The sequence below is a fragment of the Desmodus rotundus genome, chromosome 9, assembly GCF_022682495.2.
Source record: "Desmodus rotundus isolate HL8 chromosome 9, HLdesRot8A.1, whole genome shotgun sequence".
Taxonomy (NCBI): domain Eukaryota; kingdom Metazoa; phylum Chordata; class Mammalia; order Chiroptera; family Phyllostomidae; genus Desmodus; species Desmodus rotundus.
The window spans coordinates 42,223,394-42,244,902 of NC_071395.1; the positions used below are offsets into that span (position 1 = coordinate 42,223,394).

Below are 21,509 nucleotides of genomic sequence, written 5' to 3' on the forward strand. Positions count from 1 at the left end.
CTCCATTCATTCTCTGTTAATGAGAATTCTACCTGAATTAAAAAGGTTGATCTGACCCCAAACTCAGCATCCTTAAGCTATCTACAGTCACTGCAATTCTTTTAAGAGTTCTAAAGGACTATCAAGTTCTTTTTCAAACATTTCTGAAACATCATTACAGTAATCAGAATTATAGCTTGCACAGAACAAAAAGGTATAGTAATTATTCTTACAGTTCTCTGGATGTAACTCGACGTCTCTTTTCCTCCTATGTGGAGAGAAAGGAAGAAAAGAAAAAGACAAAACTATTCATTTCAAAAGAAGATCAAAACCAAAAACGTAAGTTGAAGTATTAAGTAAATACATTTGATATGATTAAAAAGAGGATGGGACTGGGGGTGTCTAGGTTTGGGGGAGAAGATCTGGGCAACCACCAGCCTGGTACTAATGCCTCACCCCCTCAAAACAAAAAGGCGCAGGAGTTGCCCCAGGGTATGTCTACACACTATACATTGCCTGGAGTGGCTGCATAAAAGATCGGAGACCTTTCACCTTGTGTCAGAAGTCTTTACTATTAGAAAAAAACAAAATGGTAATCAGGGTTCACATCATCAAGTGACAACAACCTAATTTGGACACCAGCTCTTCTTAGGTGAATACTCTAGTACATTAGTTCCCCCTAAGTTGATATTATCTGCTATCTGAGGATAGCTGTATTTACGTATTTAAAAGAGATAAGAATATACGGTGATGAAACGGATTTGATTCTGATTTGAGGTGGAGGTTACAAAAACTCACACATGTATGCAAGTGACTATACACACATACATATGAAAACTGGTGAAACCTGAATAAAGCCTGTAGACTGTACCAGTGTCAATTTCTCAGTTTGGCTATTGCGTTAGTTATGTGAGATCTTACCACTGGGGAGAAGTTGGGTAAATTACACAGAACTTCTCTGTACTATGTGAAACACAAATAGTAAACAATCAGAACATATACATACATACATCCATATATAAAATTCTGCCCCGGACTGCTTTCAGACTCAAGCTGCAACGTCAACTCCTCCCTGGGTCTCCAGCCTGTAAGCTTGTCCTGTGTATTTCAGACCTGCCAGCTTCATAACTCACGTGAACCAATTATTTAAAATGAATCATACACATCCTACTGGTTCTGTTTCTCTAGAGAATCTGAATATAGATTTTTATATTGATATACTATACTATTACTATACTATATATACACATATATATACAGGGTCTGGCAGAAGTAATGCCAAATTGACTGTAGTTGGTAGGGTAATAATATGGGTATATTAATTTATAGTTTTAATCTGAACATTTCACCTAAAATGTCATATGGTGTGCCTGAGTGTGATATTGTTATGTTTCAGAATTACATGCTTATGATTTTGTAATAAAAGACTCTAATAAAAAAGGGGTGTTATTTGGGCCAGACCCTGCATGTTACCCGAAACACCACAGAATAGACACTGAATAATGCTTGCCTCTAAGAAACGCAGGCAAGAGCTTCAAGGTGGGGGGATAGGAAGGAGATCCATGCACTGTACATCGTTTAGTACTACGGGAAAGTTTCACCAGGTGCACCCAGTATATGTTTTTAAAACATAATAAATTCCAAGACTTTAAACGGACTCAGTAAGACAGTCGATACTACTACTTATTTGACCAATGCCATCTGATAACACTTAGTCCAGTTTGGTAAACTAAGTCTTATTCTAACGTATTGGAATAAACACTCTCTTTACAAGTGTTCATCCAGGAAGCCCTCAAGGCCTCGAGCACTCTGCCAGTGCACCGGCTTGTCGTGTGTTTCTCTAGAAGCCTGATGAACAGGCTACGTAAGCTCTCCAAAAGGTTAAAGTACAAAACTACTGCATTTATAAAAACAGAGTTAATAACATTATAAGATCTGACTTGCTTTCACCTGTAAAAATTCTTCCTAGGGGGCAAGAGACTGGGCCACATGATTGCACAAGTTGTTTCCCCTGTGCCTCAGTTTCCCACTTCAGTGTAGTCTGACTAAACCTAACTACAGATATCTGAATAAAGATCATGAGCAGTGACATTTCCAAGAATAAAGGGATACGAAAACTAGTGAGTCCTACAACAGAATCTCAAGCCTACCGCAATACTAATGGTAGCCCAATGGCCCCTGAGTGACCCCTTAGCCCAGTGTTTCTCACCCAGGGTTATTCTGCCCCAAGGGGTATCTGGCATATCTGAAGATGACTTTGTTGTCACAATTGGAAAGGGAGAGGGGCAACGCTACTGGCATCTAGTGGGTAGAGGTCCAGGATGCTGCTAAATACTCTATAGTGCATGAAACTGCCCCCATAGCACAGGATCACCCAGACCCCAAAAATCAATAATGCCATGTTTGAGAAACCTTGCCCTAGAACAAATCATGGACACTCATCTTCACTACGTAGCAGTTAGGCATTTTCTACACGAACATAAACCTACAAAGATTTCCCCTCAACTTTCAGAGCTAATCCTATGGCAAAACTGAAATGAGAATCAGTGTGTGACCATCTGGTATTTCATAGGTTTGGCCTTCCTTCAGTCCCGGGACAGTACCAAAGACTGACATTTTGTGTATCAAAGGTCTTCAGCAAGCCAGCAGTTTTCCAGCCTCAAAAGTCCAAGCAGCACTATCACGCTACGTGTACCAATGGTAGAACTGTCTGCTTTTACAGAGAAATTAGATGTGGGAAAGGTACTTATCTAACATCACAAGCAAATGCTTTCAGCATGTCACATCTGCTGGTCTGATTGTCAGAACTCGTCAGCTACAGGCAGGAAAGAAGGGAGAAGACGAAACAGGCTCCGACTTCATGGGGCTGCCTCGCAAGTGGCAGGGCCTGCTGAGCGCTCAGGTCTAACCGTGACAAACTTCTACTGCCTTGGGTCCAGGGATACTAATACCTCAGTTGCTTTAAGTCTATCTTAAAGCAAGATAGACCAAATATACAGTTGCAATTATCAGCACATGTACCCCAAAAAGGCAAAGTAAAGAAACTGTAAAGAGCCAGGCTTACCTGGTCTTTTTCTTCTTCATCGACAGAATCATCCAGTTTGGCTCTTTCAGGGTCATCCTCAGGTTTCCGTTTGGCAGGGCTATTGAACACAGCAAGGCCAACTGTTAGCTCAGCCAGACCCTCGCCCCCAGTGGGTGTGGAACGACTTACACGCCCCCCACCCTTGTAAAGGCAGATTCAGGGCATGGATGCCCTCTTCCCTCCAAGGAGAAGCCTCATTGGCAGGGTGTTGAAAGAGGCTTCGAGTTTAATATTTCTTTAAGTGATAGGCTTAGAATATCACCCCTTTGCAAACCCTAATAAATCATGATTCTAGACGTTGATCATCAGATGCCGGTATCAAAGAATAGACATTACAAGCTTCCAGTGGAAGGCTACAGAACCGTCTATAAAGGAGTCTCAAAAAACAAATCTGGAATCTGATCAACCTCTAGACGTCGTTAAGTACCAGGTTATAGGAAATGGAAATAAGGGAACACATTAACCACCATAAGGATGCAGTCAGCCAGATCGAGGAACTCTGTTGGACTTAATTTTTTTCAAATGACCTATTTTTTTCAAATAGCAAGAAAATAAAGAGGAATCTATAACTTGAAAGGCTTAAGGAACAAATCAACCAAACACTTTTGTTTGCTACACATGGAAAAATGTGAACACTGGCTATGTGTCTGATAGTAAGCAATTATACTTTACAAGGCATAAAAATAACATGCTATCCTTTGTCTTTTAAAAAGAGGACTGTTTACTAAATGTTAGCAATTATAGCAAAATATGAATTTAAAATCTGTCATAGAACGAGACCTCATTGCCTAGAAATGTACTGGAATATCCACGGACAAGATGACACATCTGGGATCTGTGTCAGTAGTCCAGCTGGGGGAACAGGGGAGTATATGGAGTTGTGGTCCACTTGGGGTAGTATCACTGGAGCACATGGGGGTGCAGATGAAGTGACGGCCAGGAGCAGTCAACTGGTAACACTAGGTGATGGGTTATTGGGGGGTTCATTTTACTATCCCTACCAAGTTTTTGAAGTTTCCTATAGTAAAAATAGATGAGGTATTCAGAAATGCTGTTCACACAGGGATATAAAATAGAGCATAGGGAATACAGCCAATAATATTGTAATAACTATGTATGGTGCCAGGGTACTAGAAATATCAGAGGAACACTTTTTAAAAACATTTTTATTTATTTATTCTTTAGAGAGAGGGAAAGGGAGGAGAAAGAGGGAGAGAAACATCAATGTGTGGTTGCCTCTCACATGCCCCTTACTGGGGACCTGGCCCACAACCCAGGCATGAGCCCTGACTGGGAATTGAACTGGCGACCGTTTGGTTCACAGCCCACACTCAATCCACTGAGCTACACCAGCCAGGGCAGAGGGAACATTTTATAAAGTTTATGAGTGTCTAACCACTATGCTGTATACCTGAAACTAAAACAAAATAATAGTGATTGTAAAAAAAGAAAAACCTATGCAATGTGGAAAAAAAATGTTAAATTGTATCCTACTAATTCCATACATGTTTTACCAAAAGCAGTTGGCCCCTAGGAAAGGCAGCTGTCAATTCAGTATATACTGACCCCCTTGTGAAATGAGAGGTGATGGTGGTCTGCCTGGTAGTTTGCCTTGTAATCCTGGGGCTAGGTGAGACTTCAGCTGTTTAAAGAAAAAAAAGCCACTATGAATAAAAAAAAGTTCACAGCCAAGGTGCAGTTCTTCAGCATCACCAAGTTAATGCAGACCATTAAGTGTCCTTCCCCTCTCATTCTAATCAACAACTGTCTTGATAAAGTTGGCAATTAGCACCTACCTGCCGGTTTGCCCAACCACTTTACACAAGCTCTTATATGAGGGGCCAACCCCTGACTAGGACAAGGAAACAACCATCAAAATGGGAAGTGGCTGAGAGGTGGACCTGGTTCAAGTCCATGATCTTTTGTTTGTAAAGATTCCAGAAGAGTTACTTTGATTACACGCTGGGAAGGAGTCTAAGGATAAATGTTTAGCTTAAAAAGTATCAGTAGCTCATCTTATCTTATACCTCCTAACTCATAAACTTAAGCCATGTTTTGGGACCTAAGGCTCTAGATTTGGTCAAAGACAAAATTTAGATTAGTATACACCTAAGCTAGTTAGGAAGTATACTTACTAGTTAGAGATACACACAAGAAACTAATCAGGAAGTAGTGCCCAGGAGGACCTATGGCTCCAAGTCTGACTGTCCCCTTCCTTATGTGGTAACAGTCTCCATCAAGGTCAAATGAGTCAAGGGCTCTTACACTTTGTCTCTCCATCAGACTTGCTTCTCCTGGGCGTGCAAGGTTTGGACATGGGTTTGGGCGACTTGTTTTCCTCTGCCATTCTCACTCTGCGGTTTTCACCACTCGAATGGCTCCCGTTTTCTAGACATCCATTCACTTCCCGACTGAAAGCATGTGCTCCGTTCTCCAAGGACAAATCTTTATTTAAAAGGGATTTGACTTTAGCCAGGTAGCCCTCCTACAGCAGGAAAGGATAATTTAAGTAGCAGTGAATGTAAACAAGTGGCAGTAAGAGAATAAGGAAACACATGCATTTCCTTTATAACTATCAGGTAACAGGGAGAGCTGGGGATTATTCCGCCTCTCTGGTCACAGACAAGCTACACAACAGGAGACATTTTCTAGATGTCAGGATACTGAAAACTGACTTACCTCTGATAATTCTTCTTTATGTAATTTCGTTTCCAAATCACATAACTGATTCTTTATTTCTGTTTGCAGAAACTCGTGCAAGAGATTCAATTTCTCCTTCACACACTCCTAAGGGAAAGACATAGGTTTAGAAGTCCCCAAACTCCCAAGGTACTAACTAATGGACTAATACACAAATAATCATGCTGCCTGGTCAGGTAACAATGACCGAATGGCAGGCAATGCTGACTGCAAAAAAACAAAAAAAACCACAAGTTAAGTACTCACTAGACGGTTTGCTGATGTTTCCATTAAGATTATATCACACCATCTCCAGAGTGGTGAAAAATGGAAAGATCAGAGGCAAGACAGAGTCACATACAATTTATTAGAACAAAACTGGGCTTTTGCAAACTGTGCCCAGGACAAGTGATAGTTCAGAGTCTAGGTCTGGAAGCTTGATTGGGAAACTTGTCAACGAATTACCGAAGTCAGCTACTATTAGCAGCATATTAACGCACCACATTAAACAAAACTACTTCCAGTTATCTCAAAATTTTATGGGAGGGAAGAAAAACAGTTCCACTTAAACTTTTTACAAGCTACAGAGTATCTGTCAAGTAGTCACATTTGGCAATAAAAATTTTTTAACGTGGAGATTACCTTTTCTGTTAAGCTATCTCTTTCCAAATCTTTGAGCCTGGGGGGGAAATAAAAGAAAAAAACTTGTTACGAAAGTTTACCTCTAAGAATCAGTACCACAGTTTTAAAGAACTTTGGAAGTAAATTTAATATATGTGAGTGTTAGAAAAAAAATACAGTGCCACCTCCCCCCCATCTAGAATGCCTATTGTAATGCCTATACATGAAGTCATTTGTGATTGAAAGGAGGTTCCTTTTGGGGGGCAGTTTTTCTGATGGTAAGAGATGATGCAGAAGTTCTTTAACAATACAGGGGTGGGGGAAAGTAAATGCACAGCTGTAAACCTACCTTTGCCCACCAATATATATAATTTAAAAAGGTACTGGGATAGGAAGCCAGTCACAGAGTTGGGTTCCTTCTGTAAATGAAGTGACCTATAGGAGGTCTTCCCCCACCTGGATCTGAGAAGAGCCAATACAAAGGTATACCACAGTGTGGTTGGCGTCAGAATGAGTGGAGCAGGGCCACAGAACGCTGTGGGGAACAGGCGACTAACATTCCTAAAAGCTGGGGTCGGGGATGGCAGTATTCGCATGAGGAACGTATGAAACAGGGGAATTAAGGCAGCAAGGGTGCCCACACACAGGGGAGGTGCATGAAGCTAGAAGACTTGGCAGGTACCTGCCCCAAAAGCTAATCTTTGTAATGTTTGTATGAAATCATTCAGAAGGACAGAACTGTCATGAGTTTGGCTGGGGAAAAATCATGGTCTGATTTATTATTTAAGACTAGTATCTTGCCTCTTTTGGGGGAAGTGAGAAGAAAAAGGAAGGAGAGTAGATGACACTGAGGAAAGGGAGGTGAGTGAAGAGGCTGTCCCTAAGCCTGTGTGCTGACTATCGGCGGTGGGGCAGCAGCTCTAACCTGCTGGGTTGGCGCAGTCAGTGGAGTGGGAGCACACTGGGCAGAAACCAGGCCTCCACCATCTCTGGATTCACCTACTCAGCATCCACAGACTAGGTACTCAGTTGTCACTAGCTCAAAGGCCGGGAACAAAGCTTTTCGAGAAGGCAAGTATTAGCAGCAAAGCCAGGAGTATGAGCAACAGGCTTTGCCAGACCAATATCACCGTGGCTGTTCCAAGTGCATGTGGACCCTGCTTCTAGCTTTGATCACCACTCACATTTGTGGGTACCTACTATATGCTAGGCCATGTTCCAGGCAATGAGCTGGATGATTGGACAGAGGCATTGCCAGGTAGGGACCTCCCAACTTGGGTGGTCAAGAAAAGCCTTTCTGTAGAAAACACTCAGCAGACTGCAGATACAGTAGTAGTACAGATGACCCTTAAACACCATGGGTATGAAATAAACAGGTCCACTTATCCTGGATTTTCTTCAATAAATAATACTGTTAAGTGTATTTTCTCTTCATTTTGATTTTTAAAAAGTTTTATTTTATTCTCATTCAAGAGACAGGGGAAAGGAGAGAGCGCGAAACATCGATCCAAGAGAGAAACACCAGTTGGCTGCCTCCTGCACATGCCCCAACCAGGAATCGAACCGGCAACCCTTTGGTTCCGGGATGATGCTCCAATCAACTGAGTCATGCTGGCCAGGGCTGATTTTCATAACTTTCTTTCTCTAGCTTCTTTTACTGTATACATTAATAATACATGTAACATAGAACATGTGTTAATCAACAATTTATGTTATCCATAAGGCTCTGGTTAACATTCGGCTATTAGTTAAGTTTGGGGGGGAGTCAAAAGTTATAAATTTTTGACTGTGCAGAGGTTCAGCACCCCTAACCTCCAAGTTGTTCAAGGGTCAACTATATATCACATCCAGAAGCTGAGAAAGACATTCAGCTTAGAGCCAGCAAGAGAAAAGGAACTTCAGTCTTACACAAGGAAAAAGAGTGGGAAACTCTACCTAAAGAGTGGGAAACATTCTCCCCTAAAGCCTCCAGAAAGGAATATAGGCTGCTGACACTTTGGTTTTTATCTGTTGACTCATTCCAGATTTCTGACCTACAGAACTATTAAGATAATGAATGTATTTATTGTTTTATTTAAGCCACTGGAATTGTGGCAATTTGTTACGGTAGCAATTAAAAATGAATACAATATCAGAAATTCAGAACTTTTTGGTGGGAGAAAAAGGAGTCCATGAGTTTCAGAAGTGATGTTTTGGTGAACAGCAGCTATCCAAATGGCTATCCAGCAGCTAGAAATTAGAACTGGCTCTCCAGAGATGCATCAAAATTAGAGGTATCTATCTCCAGTGGGCACCCCAACTGCTGAAAGTAGAAGTCCCACACCAGAAGAGAGAAAAGTCCAAGAATGAATGAAAGAAAGAAAGAAAGGGAAAGGGGTAAATCAGGGAAGAAAGAGGCTCCCTGATAGGAGAGAGCAACACAAAAGCCAAAGATAAAAAGCAATATACTGAGTTGAAAGAAGAGAGAAAGCCACCTCAAGCCTAAAGAAGAGAATGCCTAAACAAGAGTAGGAGTGGACCGCTGGCACAAAAGCTAAGGCAGTAGTAGAAAAAGCAAGTCCAGACCATTCTACAAGAAACCAGGCAAAGACAAAATTTGGAATAAGCAGGCATATAGCTCATCTCTACACTATATAATGCTATATTACTTCCTGCCTCAGTATAAGATCTACACATTAGTACTTAAATTATGCTCCCCTGGTGAAAATGAAATATACAGCTGACCACGTGATATAAACACTAGGTTTCTGTGCAGAAGAGGTACCTTCACCCCATTTTACAAACAAAACACCAAGAGGTTAGCCACAGAGCTGGCAAGTGGCAGGGTGGGATTTGAACCCCAGTGGCCTGCACCTCTAGAATCTTACTGCAGGGGAGAACTAGAAAAGGTAAGGCAGTTTTTTTCCCTATACCATTACCTACTCAGCAGGAGCCATGGAACTAGTAAGGAACTTCAAGACCTGGCTTAATCTAATCACAGATTGACTAGCAGATAAGAAAGCTATTATAATTACAAAGGCTAATCAGAGCTGTGCAAAGGTTGCTAGAATATGTGTAAACCCAGGCTTCATTAGAGGGGAAAGTTTGGCATGCAAGCATGAGTTCACTGCACACCAAGCTGCAGATACAAGGAATAAAGAAAACATGCTCAGACAACAAATCACCAACTACACATGCTGCCTGGCAATGCTGAGGTGCACTAACAGAATTCTACACCCTTCTCCAGTGCGGGGGAAGGAGGCTGTCTTTCTGAGTGCAATCTTAAGGATGAAGGGGTAAGTGGAGCCCAGCCTCACTTTGTTCACTCTGCATAGCCTCAGGTCCTGAGAACCTAAAAGAAGGCCTGCATGGTTTCCGAGAAGAGCACAAGATGACTCAGGCAAGTGGAGAGGGATTCCGGACTTCAGGCCAAGTATATCAGGCAGTGGGGGTGAGTGGGAGGGGCAGGAAAACCACTGGATCCAACTTCTGTTGTAACAGGATCACTTTCCACTTTCAGAAAACAGACCTGAGTGGCAACAGGAAGACAAGTGGAAGACATCACTTTTTCTTCCTGTTGGTGGTGGAAAATGATGGTGGCTTGGGCTGAGAAAAAAATCAAGTGGAAAAATGTGGCTTGTCCTGAAAGGCATGCTTTTTGAGAAGACTTAACAGTAAATAATACTTCAATAAAGAAGTCAGTTAAAGACCAAACATTGAAAATACTTTCTACTACTGGGCAGGTCATTACATATGTAATGGAATTAACTAATGCGCATTTTAAAAGAAGGTGCTATCTAAACACAAGTTAGCAAAAGTGACAGAAATGCACAAGTAAGGACCAGGCCTAAACTTTGCTACTAGAGTATTCTAATGGACTTAAGGTTGCTGTCATATAGTAGATTACTCACCTCCAATTTTTGTAAATCAAGAAGAGTTATACTTGCATTTACAAATCGAAGTTTAAGGGAATGTAGAAGGCCATGTTTATGTGTGTATTTTGCACACTAAATTCAAAGTGTAAGGAAAGCTGTTGAGAGGACAGCATAAGCTGACCATTGCAATGTCTATCACATGGTCTAAAGCAGAAGTCTGAAACTCCATACCTGCAGTAAGCAATTCTACTTCAAAGTAATAAGGAACCTAGAGTAAATGGCAGATTGTTAACACTCACCTGACATTCAAATTCAGACAAAGACAGTGGTGTGGTCCAATAAAACCCCTGAGCCAGTAAGATTAGCCAATACAAGGTTAACGTGTGGGCCTTTATGGGTCAGGCATATTCTTATTTACTCCAATACCACTTTTCCATGCACATTAATAACCCTAGCCTACAGCTGTAGCTTGCTTGGGACACTTGCCCAAGGTCAGTAACAAGCCAGCGGAGGTAAAGTTATCACCATCAGAGTAAAGAAGGCCAGGCCCCAATGTCTGTGTATTGGGTCAACATCATGAAGCCAGACTTTCATAGTTCCATTTCCATTTGAAGTCATGTTATATCTTGGTAGGGAACAGAGACTCTTCAACAATACACCCCCTCTAACTGCTTAAAAGACAGTTGGAACTTTAAACACCTGCTAAGGAGACCCTGATATCCCCAACACACACACTCTCCACCCCCAAAGGCCCAAAGCAGACCTGGCCAGGCACAACCACAGCAAACAACCACGGGGAAGTGGCAAAGTCGGGTTCACTTCCGACTGGAAGTATTCTGGCCTGATCAAGGGTCCTGTGACTAATGCTCCAAGTGAGGGGTGCAAGTTTTCAAGAGTGAAATTGGTGCCCTTCACAAACACGAAGCGGAGACCTGACGGTCTACCCATGTGCACAGAATTGCTATAGCCATCCCTGACATTAGCCACTGCACCTCACTACCCCCACCCCCAGGCACGTGCTGGAAACTACAGCCAGTTTTCCCTAGCAAGGCTTCCTTGATTCCAAGACTCATAGGAGCAGATTTACTAAAAAGCCCATTCAGTCTTCATGCTGCCTGAGCTCTGGCCCTCGTGCATGGTAACAGTTTCTTCCAGAATACTACTTCCCCAGCAGCTGGAGATGGAGCTCTCCAAAAACGACAGGAGTCGCAAACCTGAGCTGGCTACGCCCGGGCCCTGACCGGCGACGTTTGTCTCCGGTGGTCTCCATCGGGATGTTGGTGTGGGAACGCCAAGAAGGGTCCCCTGAAACACCCTCAGGGACCAGGCACCCCTACGCACCCCCCCCCCCCCCCCCGCCCGCAGCATGCACCGGAAGTGGAGGCCAAAGTGCCTGGTTGAGGGGTGTCCCGAGGCCGAGGGCTGCCCACTTCCTGTGCAACCAGCAGGAGGTAGGAGCCAAGCCTGTGGCTGTTCTAGGAAAGGGACCCCCGAAGCAAACTCTGAGCTTGCCCAACTTTGAGGTTAGGGGAGATCCCAAGTTTCTAGTCAGGAGGGACTGTTAGGGGCCTTGGCCCATTTTGGCGCCAAACAGCCCTGGACGCGCGCGACCGGAAGTCCCACCCTGTCCGCGCCAACAGCTGCCGCGCTATCCCACGCATGCGCGCCCGTCTGTCAGCGGCAGCCAAGGGCTACCCAGAGGAGAAGCAAACCCTCCATCCCCAGTGCCATGCCACCCCACTGAGCTCGCGGTCCTCAGCGGCACCTACCGCCTGCGGACATCGTCGGGCAGTGAGATGGCCCGGGAGGCCAGCGCGGGCACCCGGGCCGGGGCGGTGCGGGCAGGCATCTCAGAAGCTGCAGCAGAGGTGTCGGCAGCACAGGCAGCTCTGGCTTTTCGCGCGGAAACCGACAGGGAGGGGCTGCGAGCCGAGGTGGCGCGTACCACCCTGGCCTGGGCACGGGGGAAGTCGGGATGTACCATACTGAAAGAGACTGTACCAGGTGCAGGCAGACTGAGTGGAGCCTGCTGTGCGCGGGGAATGCGCATGCGAGAAGCTGGTGCGCACCCCTGCCTGAGGCAATGGGCTTGTCCAAGATCCACCGTTTGCTCCAGGCTTTGCCTGAAACAGTCATTCATTCATTCTTTACAGCGTGCTGGAGATAAAAAAAGGGAGGATCCTCGCGGGATTCAGGCTTGCTGGCTTTAAATTTAAGTTCTCAGTTCCAATCCCACCGCCACCTATTCTCTCACTAAAAGGACCTTGGGCAGGTCATTTGAACCCAGACTTAAGTTTCCTCATCTGTAAAAAGGGGCTAATAGCACCTACTCCAAAAAAAATCACCATGATGCATAAAATATGTAACTAGCACCAAGGATATCATAGTTTAGGGAGGCCCGGGCCACTTCTACAGTCTGTGTTTAAAAAAGCACCAGAACTTGGGGAAAGGACAGTCTTTAACAAATGCCATTGGGAAAATTGAATATCCATGAGTAAATGAACGAAGTTGGACCCTTACCTTACACCATATATAAAATCAACTCAGCCCTGACTGGTGTGGTTCAGTTAGTTGGGTGTCATAGGTCACCGGTTCAAATCCTGGTTGGGGCACATGCCTCGGTTGGGTTTTGGTCTCGGGGCACAAACCTGGACTGGAGTCCTGTCTCTGGTCGGGGTGTGTACTGAGAGGCAATCGATCGAAGTTTCTCGCACCAATGTTCCTCTTCCTATCTTTCTCCCTCTCCCTTCCCCTCAAAATAAAATCTTTAAACAAATTAACTCAAGCCCCTGCTGGTGTGGTTCAGTGGATTGAGCACTGGCCTGCAAACCAAGAGGTAGCCAGTTCAATTCCCAGTTAGGGCACATGCCTGGGATGTGGGCCAGGTCCCCAGGATTGGGCCTGCAAGAGGCAACCAATGGATGTAACTCTCACACATGAAAGTTTCTCTCCCTCCCTTCCCTTCTCTCTAAAAGTAAATAAAATCTTTTTAAAAAATAAAATTAACTCAAAATGGATTAAAGACTAAGTGTAAGGCCCAAAATTATAGAACTACTAGAAGAAAATGTGGGGGGACAGCGTCATGACACTGGACTTGGCAATGATTTCTTGGATAGGACACTAAAAGCACAAACAGTAAAAACTAAGATAGACAAATGGGACTACATCAAACTTAACAGCAAAGGAATCAATCAACAAAGTGAAAAGGCAACCAATAGAATGTAAGAAAATATTTGCAAACCATATATGCCATAAGGAGTTAACATCCGGAATATATAAAGAGCTCGTACAACTCAAACATAACCTGATTTAAAAATGGGCAAAGAATTTGAATACCCATTTCAAATCCTTTTGAAATAGATACACAAATGACCAACAGGCACACGAAAAGATGTTCAACATCACTAATCAAGGAAATGCAAATCAAAACCACCATGAGATATCTCACACACAATAGGGTGACCATTATCCAAAAAAACAATATGAAGTATGACAAAGATGTGGAGATTGGAACCCATGTGCTGTTGGTGGGAATGTAAAATTGTGCAGCAGCTATAGAAAATTGTGGAAGTTCCTCAAAAAAATAAAAATAAAACTACCATATGATCCAGCCATCCTACTTCTGGGTATATATTCAGAAGAAGTGAAAACAGGATCTCAAAGAGATATTTGCATACCCAGCTTGATTGCTGTGGCATTATTCACTGTAGCTCAGAGTTGGAAGCAACCCAAATGTCCACTGACAGACAGATGAGTGGATAAAGAAAACGTGGCATGTACATACAAGAAATATTAGTCAGCCTTAAAATAAGGAAATCCTGCCTTTTGAAACAATCTGGATAAACCTTGAAGTCATTATGGTAAGTGAAATAAGCCAGTCTCAAAAGGCAAATACTGTATGATTCCACTTATTGGAGGTATCTAAGGTAGTCAGACTCTTAAGAGAAAGAACTATTGTGGTCACCAGGGGCTAGTGGAGTGGGGGGAAAGGGAAGTTGTTCAATAGAAACAGTTTCAATTTTACAAGATGAAAAAGTGCTCAAGATCTGTTGCACCACCAAGTGCGTGTAGTTAACAATACTGTACTGTATACTTCAAAATGATTAAGATGCTAAACACTGTGTTTTACAATAAAACAAAAACAAACAAACAACAATGAGGTAAGGCTAAGGGTTTTTATTTTTTTAAGAATACTTTATCTGTCATAACAACAACAATAAAAGCACCAGAACAGCATTAAAAATTATGGTATAGTTTTATATTTTTGTATTACAAAATGTACAAGTGAATGTGTTTGTAAACACATGCATAAATCTAGTTTCCCCAACAGCTTGTGGGGAGGGGTCAGCCTGGCCAGAAGTGGACTTCAGACCCTCTGGTTGCTATGGGTTACCCGCACATGGCCAGTTGCAGGAGAACTGAAACAGTAGGACTAAAGTTAACAGCTATTAACTTAATATTTAATCAGTACTTATATACTGTACCAGGCTCTTTAAAGGAGTTATTTAAGTCTTAAGCATTAAGGGAGATATCAGGACCCCATTTCCTGTGGCCTATGATATATTTACAAAGGAGCCTGACTCACTTCTGTCCAGGTGGCTCAATTGGAGCATTGTCCCATACACAAAAATGTTGTGGATTTGATTCCCAGTCAGGGTACTTTACTAGGTTGTGGGTTCAATCCCCAGTCAGGGCATGTACAGGAGGTAACTGACCAATGTCTCTCCCTCTCTCCCTCTCTCCCTCTCTCCCAACCCCTCTTAAAAACAAACAAACAAACAAACAAACATCTCCAGGTGAGTTCTAAAACAAAGAGCCGGGCTCAGAGGCTGCTTACCCAAGATCATAACTCAGGGACCACAGTAAGCAGCAGACACCATGAATCCAGGTGTCTTTAGCTCCTGCGTCTGAATGTAAAACAGCAGTGACCCTAGGGTTGACCTGCTATCAGGCCCTGAGATGCCAAAGGGACAACACTGGGGGAACTGGACTAAGGAGAGGGGCAGAAAGAGGGTAACAGATAGAAGACAGTCTGGCCAGAGGGAGAGTCAAGCCCCATAGACCTGTCAGAAGCCAGCATCTGGGCCCCTAACCTACCTTAGGAAAAGGTGTGCTCATAGGACAGAGAAGGGAGGGTAAACAGGAAAGCAGACCTGATGTTCGGGGGCCTCAGCTCACAGGAGAGCACTGTATTTATTGGAGGCTCCCCCTCAGGTGGATTATCTATAATCCTTTTGCCAAGGGATAATTGACCCATTTTACAGAAGGAGCAAAGGTTTTGGCAAGTTGGTGCTGAAGCTGGGCTTCCAGCCCAAATGGACCTGCTCTCAAGTTGCTCCGAGGCAAAAAGCCAGGCATTTAATTCCTCTTTTCCCTCACATGTAACACATGTGGAATCCATTAGTTCTTCCTCTGAAACATAACCCAGGTCTTTCTGCTTATTTATCTGCCACCACCTCAGCCCAGACTGCCATCATCACTCACCTGGGCTATCGTAGCAGCCTCCTCTCTGATGCTGCAGACCACTGTGTCCACAGAGCTTTACAATTAAAAAAAAAAAAAAAAAAAATCAGAACATGACATTTTCTTCTTCCCCACTAACTAAAACTCCCATTGCCCTTGAACTAAAATCTAAGTATTTTATTCCATTCACAGGGTCCTGCCTGGAGGCGGCTCATTCTCCCTCTCACTGAGTTCCAACTTTGCTGACCCTCTTTGAGTCTCTCAAGGTCTTCTGTGCCCCAGGGCCTTTGCCTCTGCTGTCACTTCTGCCTAGGCCACTCTCCTGGGAGATTCACGCAGCTCAAAGTTTGCTGCTACCCAGAGGCTTTCCCCTGACCCGCTGGAAGCAACCCCTTACCACTACCCCCAGTCACTCCATCCTATTAGCCTGTTTCTTCATCACATTCACTGTCAGAGATTCTCTTCTTCACATCTGTTGCAGTCTATCTGTTCCACTAGACCAGAGCAGGGATCAGCAAATTTTTCTATGAAGAATCAAATATTAAATATTTCAGATTTTGTGGGCCCTATGTCTCTGTTGCAACTATTCAATGGTGCTATTATAGCCTGAAAACAGCCATAGACAATACATCAACGAATAGGTGTGGCTGTTCTCCAATAAAACTATTTACCAAAACAGATGGTGGGCCAGATTTAACCCATGGGCCTTAGAATGCTGATCCCTGCAAAGCCTATGAGCCCCGGAGGGCAAACACCTGGTCTGCCTCCTTCACAGCTGACACTCCAAGGGCTCACTCCATAGGAATCCAAATATCAGTCAAATTAATATATAGGACATGGGAGGTAGCACATGGGAGGTTGACTGATGCAGAGTAAAGGCAAATGTTGGTAGGTATAAAGCTGTTTTCTCCTTCACAACAATGTAGTTTCCAATTCACAAACAGGGAAACTTAGGCCCAAATCAACTCAGATTGCAAAAGTCAGGTTTGTTATTAAAAGTCAGGTCTCTAGTCCCTAAGTCACTGGCTTCACTCCAGAGATTTTAGTGGTTTTCTAGTGGTCACCTGACCATTAAAAATGTCAGCTAAATAGATGGGAAAGGATATTCGTTGTTTCAAGAGCCTCCACAGTGACTGGTAGGACTCCCAGAGACCCCCCTCCCCCACTTACTAATGGGTTCATCCCTTTAGCTAAGGGACTGGGACGAAAAAACCAGTTCAGGCCCTAGTCAGGTGGCTCAGTTGGTTGGAATGTTGTCCTGTGTACCAAAAGGCTGCAGGTTCAATCTCTGGTCAGGCCACAAACCTAGGTTGTGGGTTCAATCCCAGCCTGGACTCATATGGGAGATAAGCGATCAATGTTTCTTTCTCACATATCTCTCACTCACTCTCACACTCACTCTCCCCTCCCTCCCTCTCTCTAAAAAAAAAAAAAAAAAAATTAATAAGTATATTCTCGAGTGAGGCTTTTTAAAATTTTTCTTTAAAAAACAAACAAACCCTGGCTGGTGTAGCTCAGTGGATTGAGTGCAGGCCTGCGAACCAAAGGGTTGCTGGTTTGATTCCCAGTCAGGGCACATGCCTGGGTTGCGAGCCAGGTCCCCAGTGGGAGGCATGCAAGAAGCAACCACACATTGATGTTTCTCTCCCTCTTTCTCCTTCCCTTCCTCTCTTTAAAAGCAAATAAATAAAAATCTTTAAAATAAACAAATAAATAATTTAAAAAAAAAAACAAACAAAAACCAGGTTCAGCCCCTGTGGGCATTCACTCCACCTCCACCTGTTGATAGTCTTCACAAAACCCTCACGAGAAAAGACTTGTCAGGCCCAAGCTCCCTGCTTCCCAGGCCACATTCCAGCCTCCAGTTGTAGGGCCACACTCCAGAGGCCAGGAGAGGGAACACTTCACGAAGGCTGGAGAGCCATACTCCACAGAGGCCAGCCCACGGAAGATCGAAGATCCGGGTAGCCCAAAGTGCCAGGGCTCGTGGAGGGGTGGTCACGAGTCCTCACCATGGTCATTCAGAAGGTCAGTGCTGAGTCATGCCATATGCTGGGGAATTAGTCATAGCCCCTGAGGTCTCTCCCCTGGTGAAAGGCCCAGCAGAGGCATGCAGAGGCAGCAACCCTCAAGGGTTTCATGGGGCACTTTGCCCCCTTCACCTCAGACAGGAGGCCAGGCAGGAGAAGCACCAGTGCTTCAGAGAGAGTGCAGGCCCTGCAGCTCTCTCTCTGGTCTCAATGACCAGGAGTCAGTCTGGGGAAACCAACATTGAAATGTGCTGGGCAGTCCTGTCTGCAACTAGCAGGGCTCTTGAGCAGGCCGATGGCCTTCTGTTTGAGATCCAGGAGGCTTGCTGCCAAGCCCGGGGGGCTTTTCCTTTAAACAGTCGTTGAGTCAGTCAGCTGATCTGTACTGGCCCAGGTCATCCTCACTTCTCTCCTGGACACTGCCCAGCCTCTTTCCTGGGCTGCCACTCAACCCTCTCCCACCTATTATCTACATGGCAGTGGGAGGGATTTCTCAGAATCCTAATCTGATCCTATCATCTCCTCCCTAGCCATTCGACATACCTGAATGGCTTCTCAGTGCTTTTAGGGTAAACCCAACCCCTACGCACCTAGCCCTGCCCACATCAGCTTTTGCCACTCACTCCTTTGCTCACTCCAGCTGAAGTACATACATCCTGGATATATCTATCCCCTTCCTGCCTAAGACCCACGGTAGCTAGCCTCTAAGGGGGCCCTTGACATTCCTCACCTCTCAGCATTCACATCCTTGTGGAGTTCTTTCCCACAGAATCAAGGCTGGTCTGTGTGGCCAAGAGAATACAGTAGAAGCAAAGTTATATGACTTCTGAGACGAGGTCAGAGAAGCCATCACAACACCAGCTTGTTCTAGTGAAGGAAGCCACCCACCATGTTGTAAGGATGCTCAAGTAGCCCTATAGGGAGGCCCATGGGAAGAGGAACCAATTCCTCAGTCTGACGAATGAGTGAGTCCCTTTGGAAGTGGCTCCTCCAGTCCCAGCCAAGCCTTCAGATGACTGTAACCCCAGCCAGTATTTGTATCCTCTTAAGAGGTCTCAAGCTAAAGCTACTCAGTTTTGCTGCTTCCAAATCCCCAACCCACAGAAACCCTGAGGAATAATACATGGGTATTGTTCTAAGCTGCTGGACTTTGGGCTTTTTGTTATGCAGTCACAGATACTTTTAGCAAGGTTTCTGCACTTGCTGTTCCCATAGCCTGGAAAGTCCTGCTGCTCTGCGTTCCACTTCTCCTACCTGGAGCATCTCTAACCATTCTCCCTATTTGGTGTCAACCATCACCTCCTTCAAGGGGCCTTTCCTTTCCTCTTCAGCCCTACCAGGTATCTGATAGACTCTTAGAACTACAGCTCTCTGGTTCAGAGCCTTTACTTAAGCTGGCAATCACATATTTTGGGGTGATGGTTTATGTCAGCCATATCCCCACATATGCCCAGCAAAGTGCCCAAGATATGTTGGCATGCAATTAAGATTTAGGGAGTATTTAAGGATTAGGGTAGGATGCCTGTTACTCCTACATTAAAAGCTGAGTCTGCCAATATCCTTCAAAAAACAAATACACACCCCCTTTTATTCAGCTATTCACTTCCAAGAATTTCTCTTAAGATCCACTCACCCACATTTGCAAAATGAGAAGTAGACACAGCTATTCACTCAAAAAAGGAAGAAACCTAGTTCTCCATCAGTGATGATTAGCTAAGAAATTCTGTTCCATTTGTACGGTGACGGACCCCAAAACAACAAAAGCTGAAAGGGCATTTTCCCACATAACATCATAGAGATTGTTTTCTATCTCTAAGTGAAAATAAAATACAGATGTAGAACAGAATGCATAGTGTTCTGTTTATGTAAAAAAGGGAGGGGACAATTATGTGTATTTACTTGTCTATACATAAAACCTTGGGAAAGAAACATAACTTCCTAGAGATAAGGAACGTTAACTAGCAGGGTGGAAGCAGTGGGCAGGAAGAATTTTTCTGAATATCTTTTTGCCCTTTTGAATGCCGGAACACGTGGCTACGTTATTTATGTCAAACAAAAACAACTGGCAGAGCAGTTGTGAGGAAAGGGTAGTCTTTTCAATAAATGGTGCTGGGTCAATTGGATGGCCATATGGAAGAACATGAACTTTGATCCCTACCTCAAACCACATAGAAAATTAGTTCCAAACATCTTGTAGATCTACATGGGAAAGCAAAGTCAAGAATGCTTTTAAAATAAGACATCTATGTTCTGCATCTCTGCTTTTGGGGTAGGCAAGTGTTTAACAGGACACAAAGCACAGAAACATGTTAAGTTATATTAAAATGAACTTGTTTGTTAAAGGTACCCCTTAAAGACAAGCCACACATATATGCCGATCAAGGACTCATATCTATAATATATAGAGAACTTTTTCAAATTAATAAACAGACAGACAAATCCCTCTTTTAAGCAGACAAAAAAATTGAACAGGCATTTCACAAAAGAAGATATCCAAATGGCCAACACTCATATGGAAAGCTGTTCAACTTCATTAGTCATCAGAGAAATGCAAAATGAAACCTCAAGGTAATATCAGCTCCCACCCACACCAGGATGGCTTATAATGAAAAAAGGAAAATTGTCAAGTGGTAGCAATACCAGAACTCGGTGTTGCTGGGGGAGGCCAAAATGGTACAGTCACTTTGGAAAACAATTTGACTTTATTCACTGAAGCTAAATATACGCCTGCCCTATAACCCAGCAACTCCACTCCTGGAATGCGTGCTCTGGAATGCATGCTCATATCCACCAAATGACGTGTACAAAAAACGTTCAGAGCAGCTGTATTCATGATAGTGAAACACCTTAAGGCCATGTAAATGTCGAACACCAACAGAAAAGATGACAGTCATTTGTACAGTGGAATACGATACACTGGGGTCATAAACTTTTCCTTTAAAGGGTCAGATAGTAAATATTTTAGAATTTGTGGGCCATGCTCTCGGTCACAACAACTCAACTCTGCTGTTGTAGTGTGAAAGCAGCCACGGGTGATTTTGTAAATGAGTGGGCATGGCTGAGTTCCAATAAAACTTTATTGACACTGAAATTTGAGTTTTATGCTATTTTCACGCATCACAAATGTTTGGTTTTTATTTTTTTTCCCAACCCATTAAAAATATAAAAACCATTCTTAGCCAGAAACAGGCTGTGGGGTGAATTTGGCCCACGGGCCTTAGTTTGCAGAACCTTGATATTTAGCATCAGGAGTGAGCATTGAAGAACTAAAGACAAATCTACATGCAACACTACAGAACACATCTCAAAAACATTAGGCTGTGTGAAAAAAGCCAGGCATAAACGAGCACATTATCCCTTGATTTTGCTTATATGCATCACCAGGGCTTCCCTTCTCCATTCCTTCCAAGACATATGTGCATGGCCCACCTTGCCTCCATCAGCCCACCGAACCCACATATCAGCCTGCCTAGTCCTATAGCCACCAGCCATTGCAGCCAAGAGGCCCTAGAGAAAAACTGCAGTGAGACCTGGATGACAGTCACCCACCTTCTGGGACAAGAAGTAAAAAGCACAACAGCATCGGCTCCTGAACTGCAAAGAAAGTCGTCCACACCACACAGAGGAGGGATGAGAACTGGGCCTGCCCTGACCCTTAAATCAGAGAGACTTCACGTGAAGTACCGCCTACCTGGAAATAACCACTAATTAACTACAACCGCCTCTCCAAAGGTAATCACCAAGTTATTCAAACTCCCTGGCAAAGAGTTTGGGAGAGTCTCTAGAAGTTTCTTCACT

The 21,509-nt window shown here is 43.8% G+C and overlaps 1 protein-coding gene across 1 annotated transcript in view; it reads right to left on the reverse strand.

The window, feature by feature from the left end:
* Positions 1-12,140, reverse strand: part of DNMT1 (DNA methyltransferase 1) — a 40,886-nt gene extending 28,746 nt beyond the window's left edge. Inside the window, exons 1-7 of the mRNA XM_024557039.3 lie at positions 11,988-12,140; positions 6,386-6,422; positions 5,744-5,851; positions 5,330-5,549; positions 4,631-4,706; positions 3,044-3,122; positions 213-247 (exon numbers count right to left, since the gene is read on the reverse strand). Of these exons, the coding sequence (XP_024412807.1) occupies positions 213-247; positions 3,044-3,122; positions 4,631-4,706; positions 5,330-5,549; positions 5,744-5,851; positions 6,386-6,422; positions 11,988-12,067 (635 nt within the window). The 5' untranslated portion in view covers positions 12,068-12,140. The remainder of the gene's footprint in view (positions 1-212; positions 248-3,043; positions 3,123-4,630; positions 4,707-5,329; positions 5,550-5,743; positions 5,852-6,385; positions 6,423-11,987) is intronic.
* Positions 12,141-21,509: the final 9,369 nt, after the last annotated feature.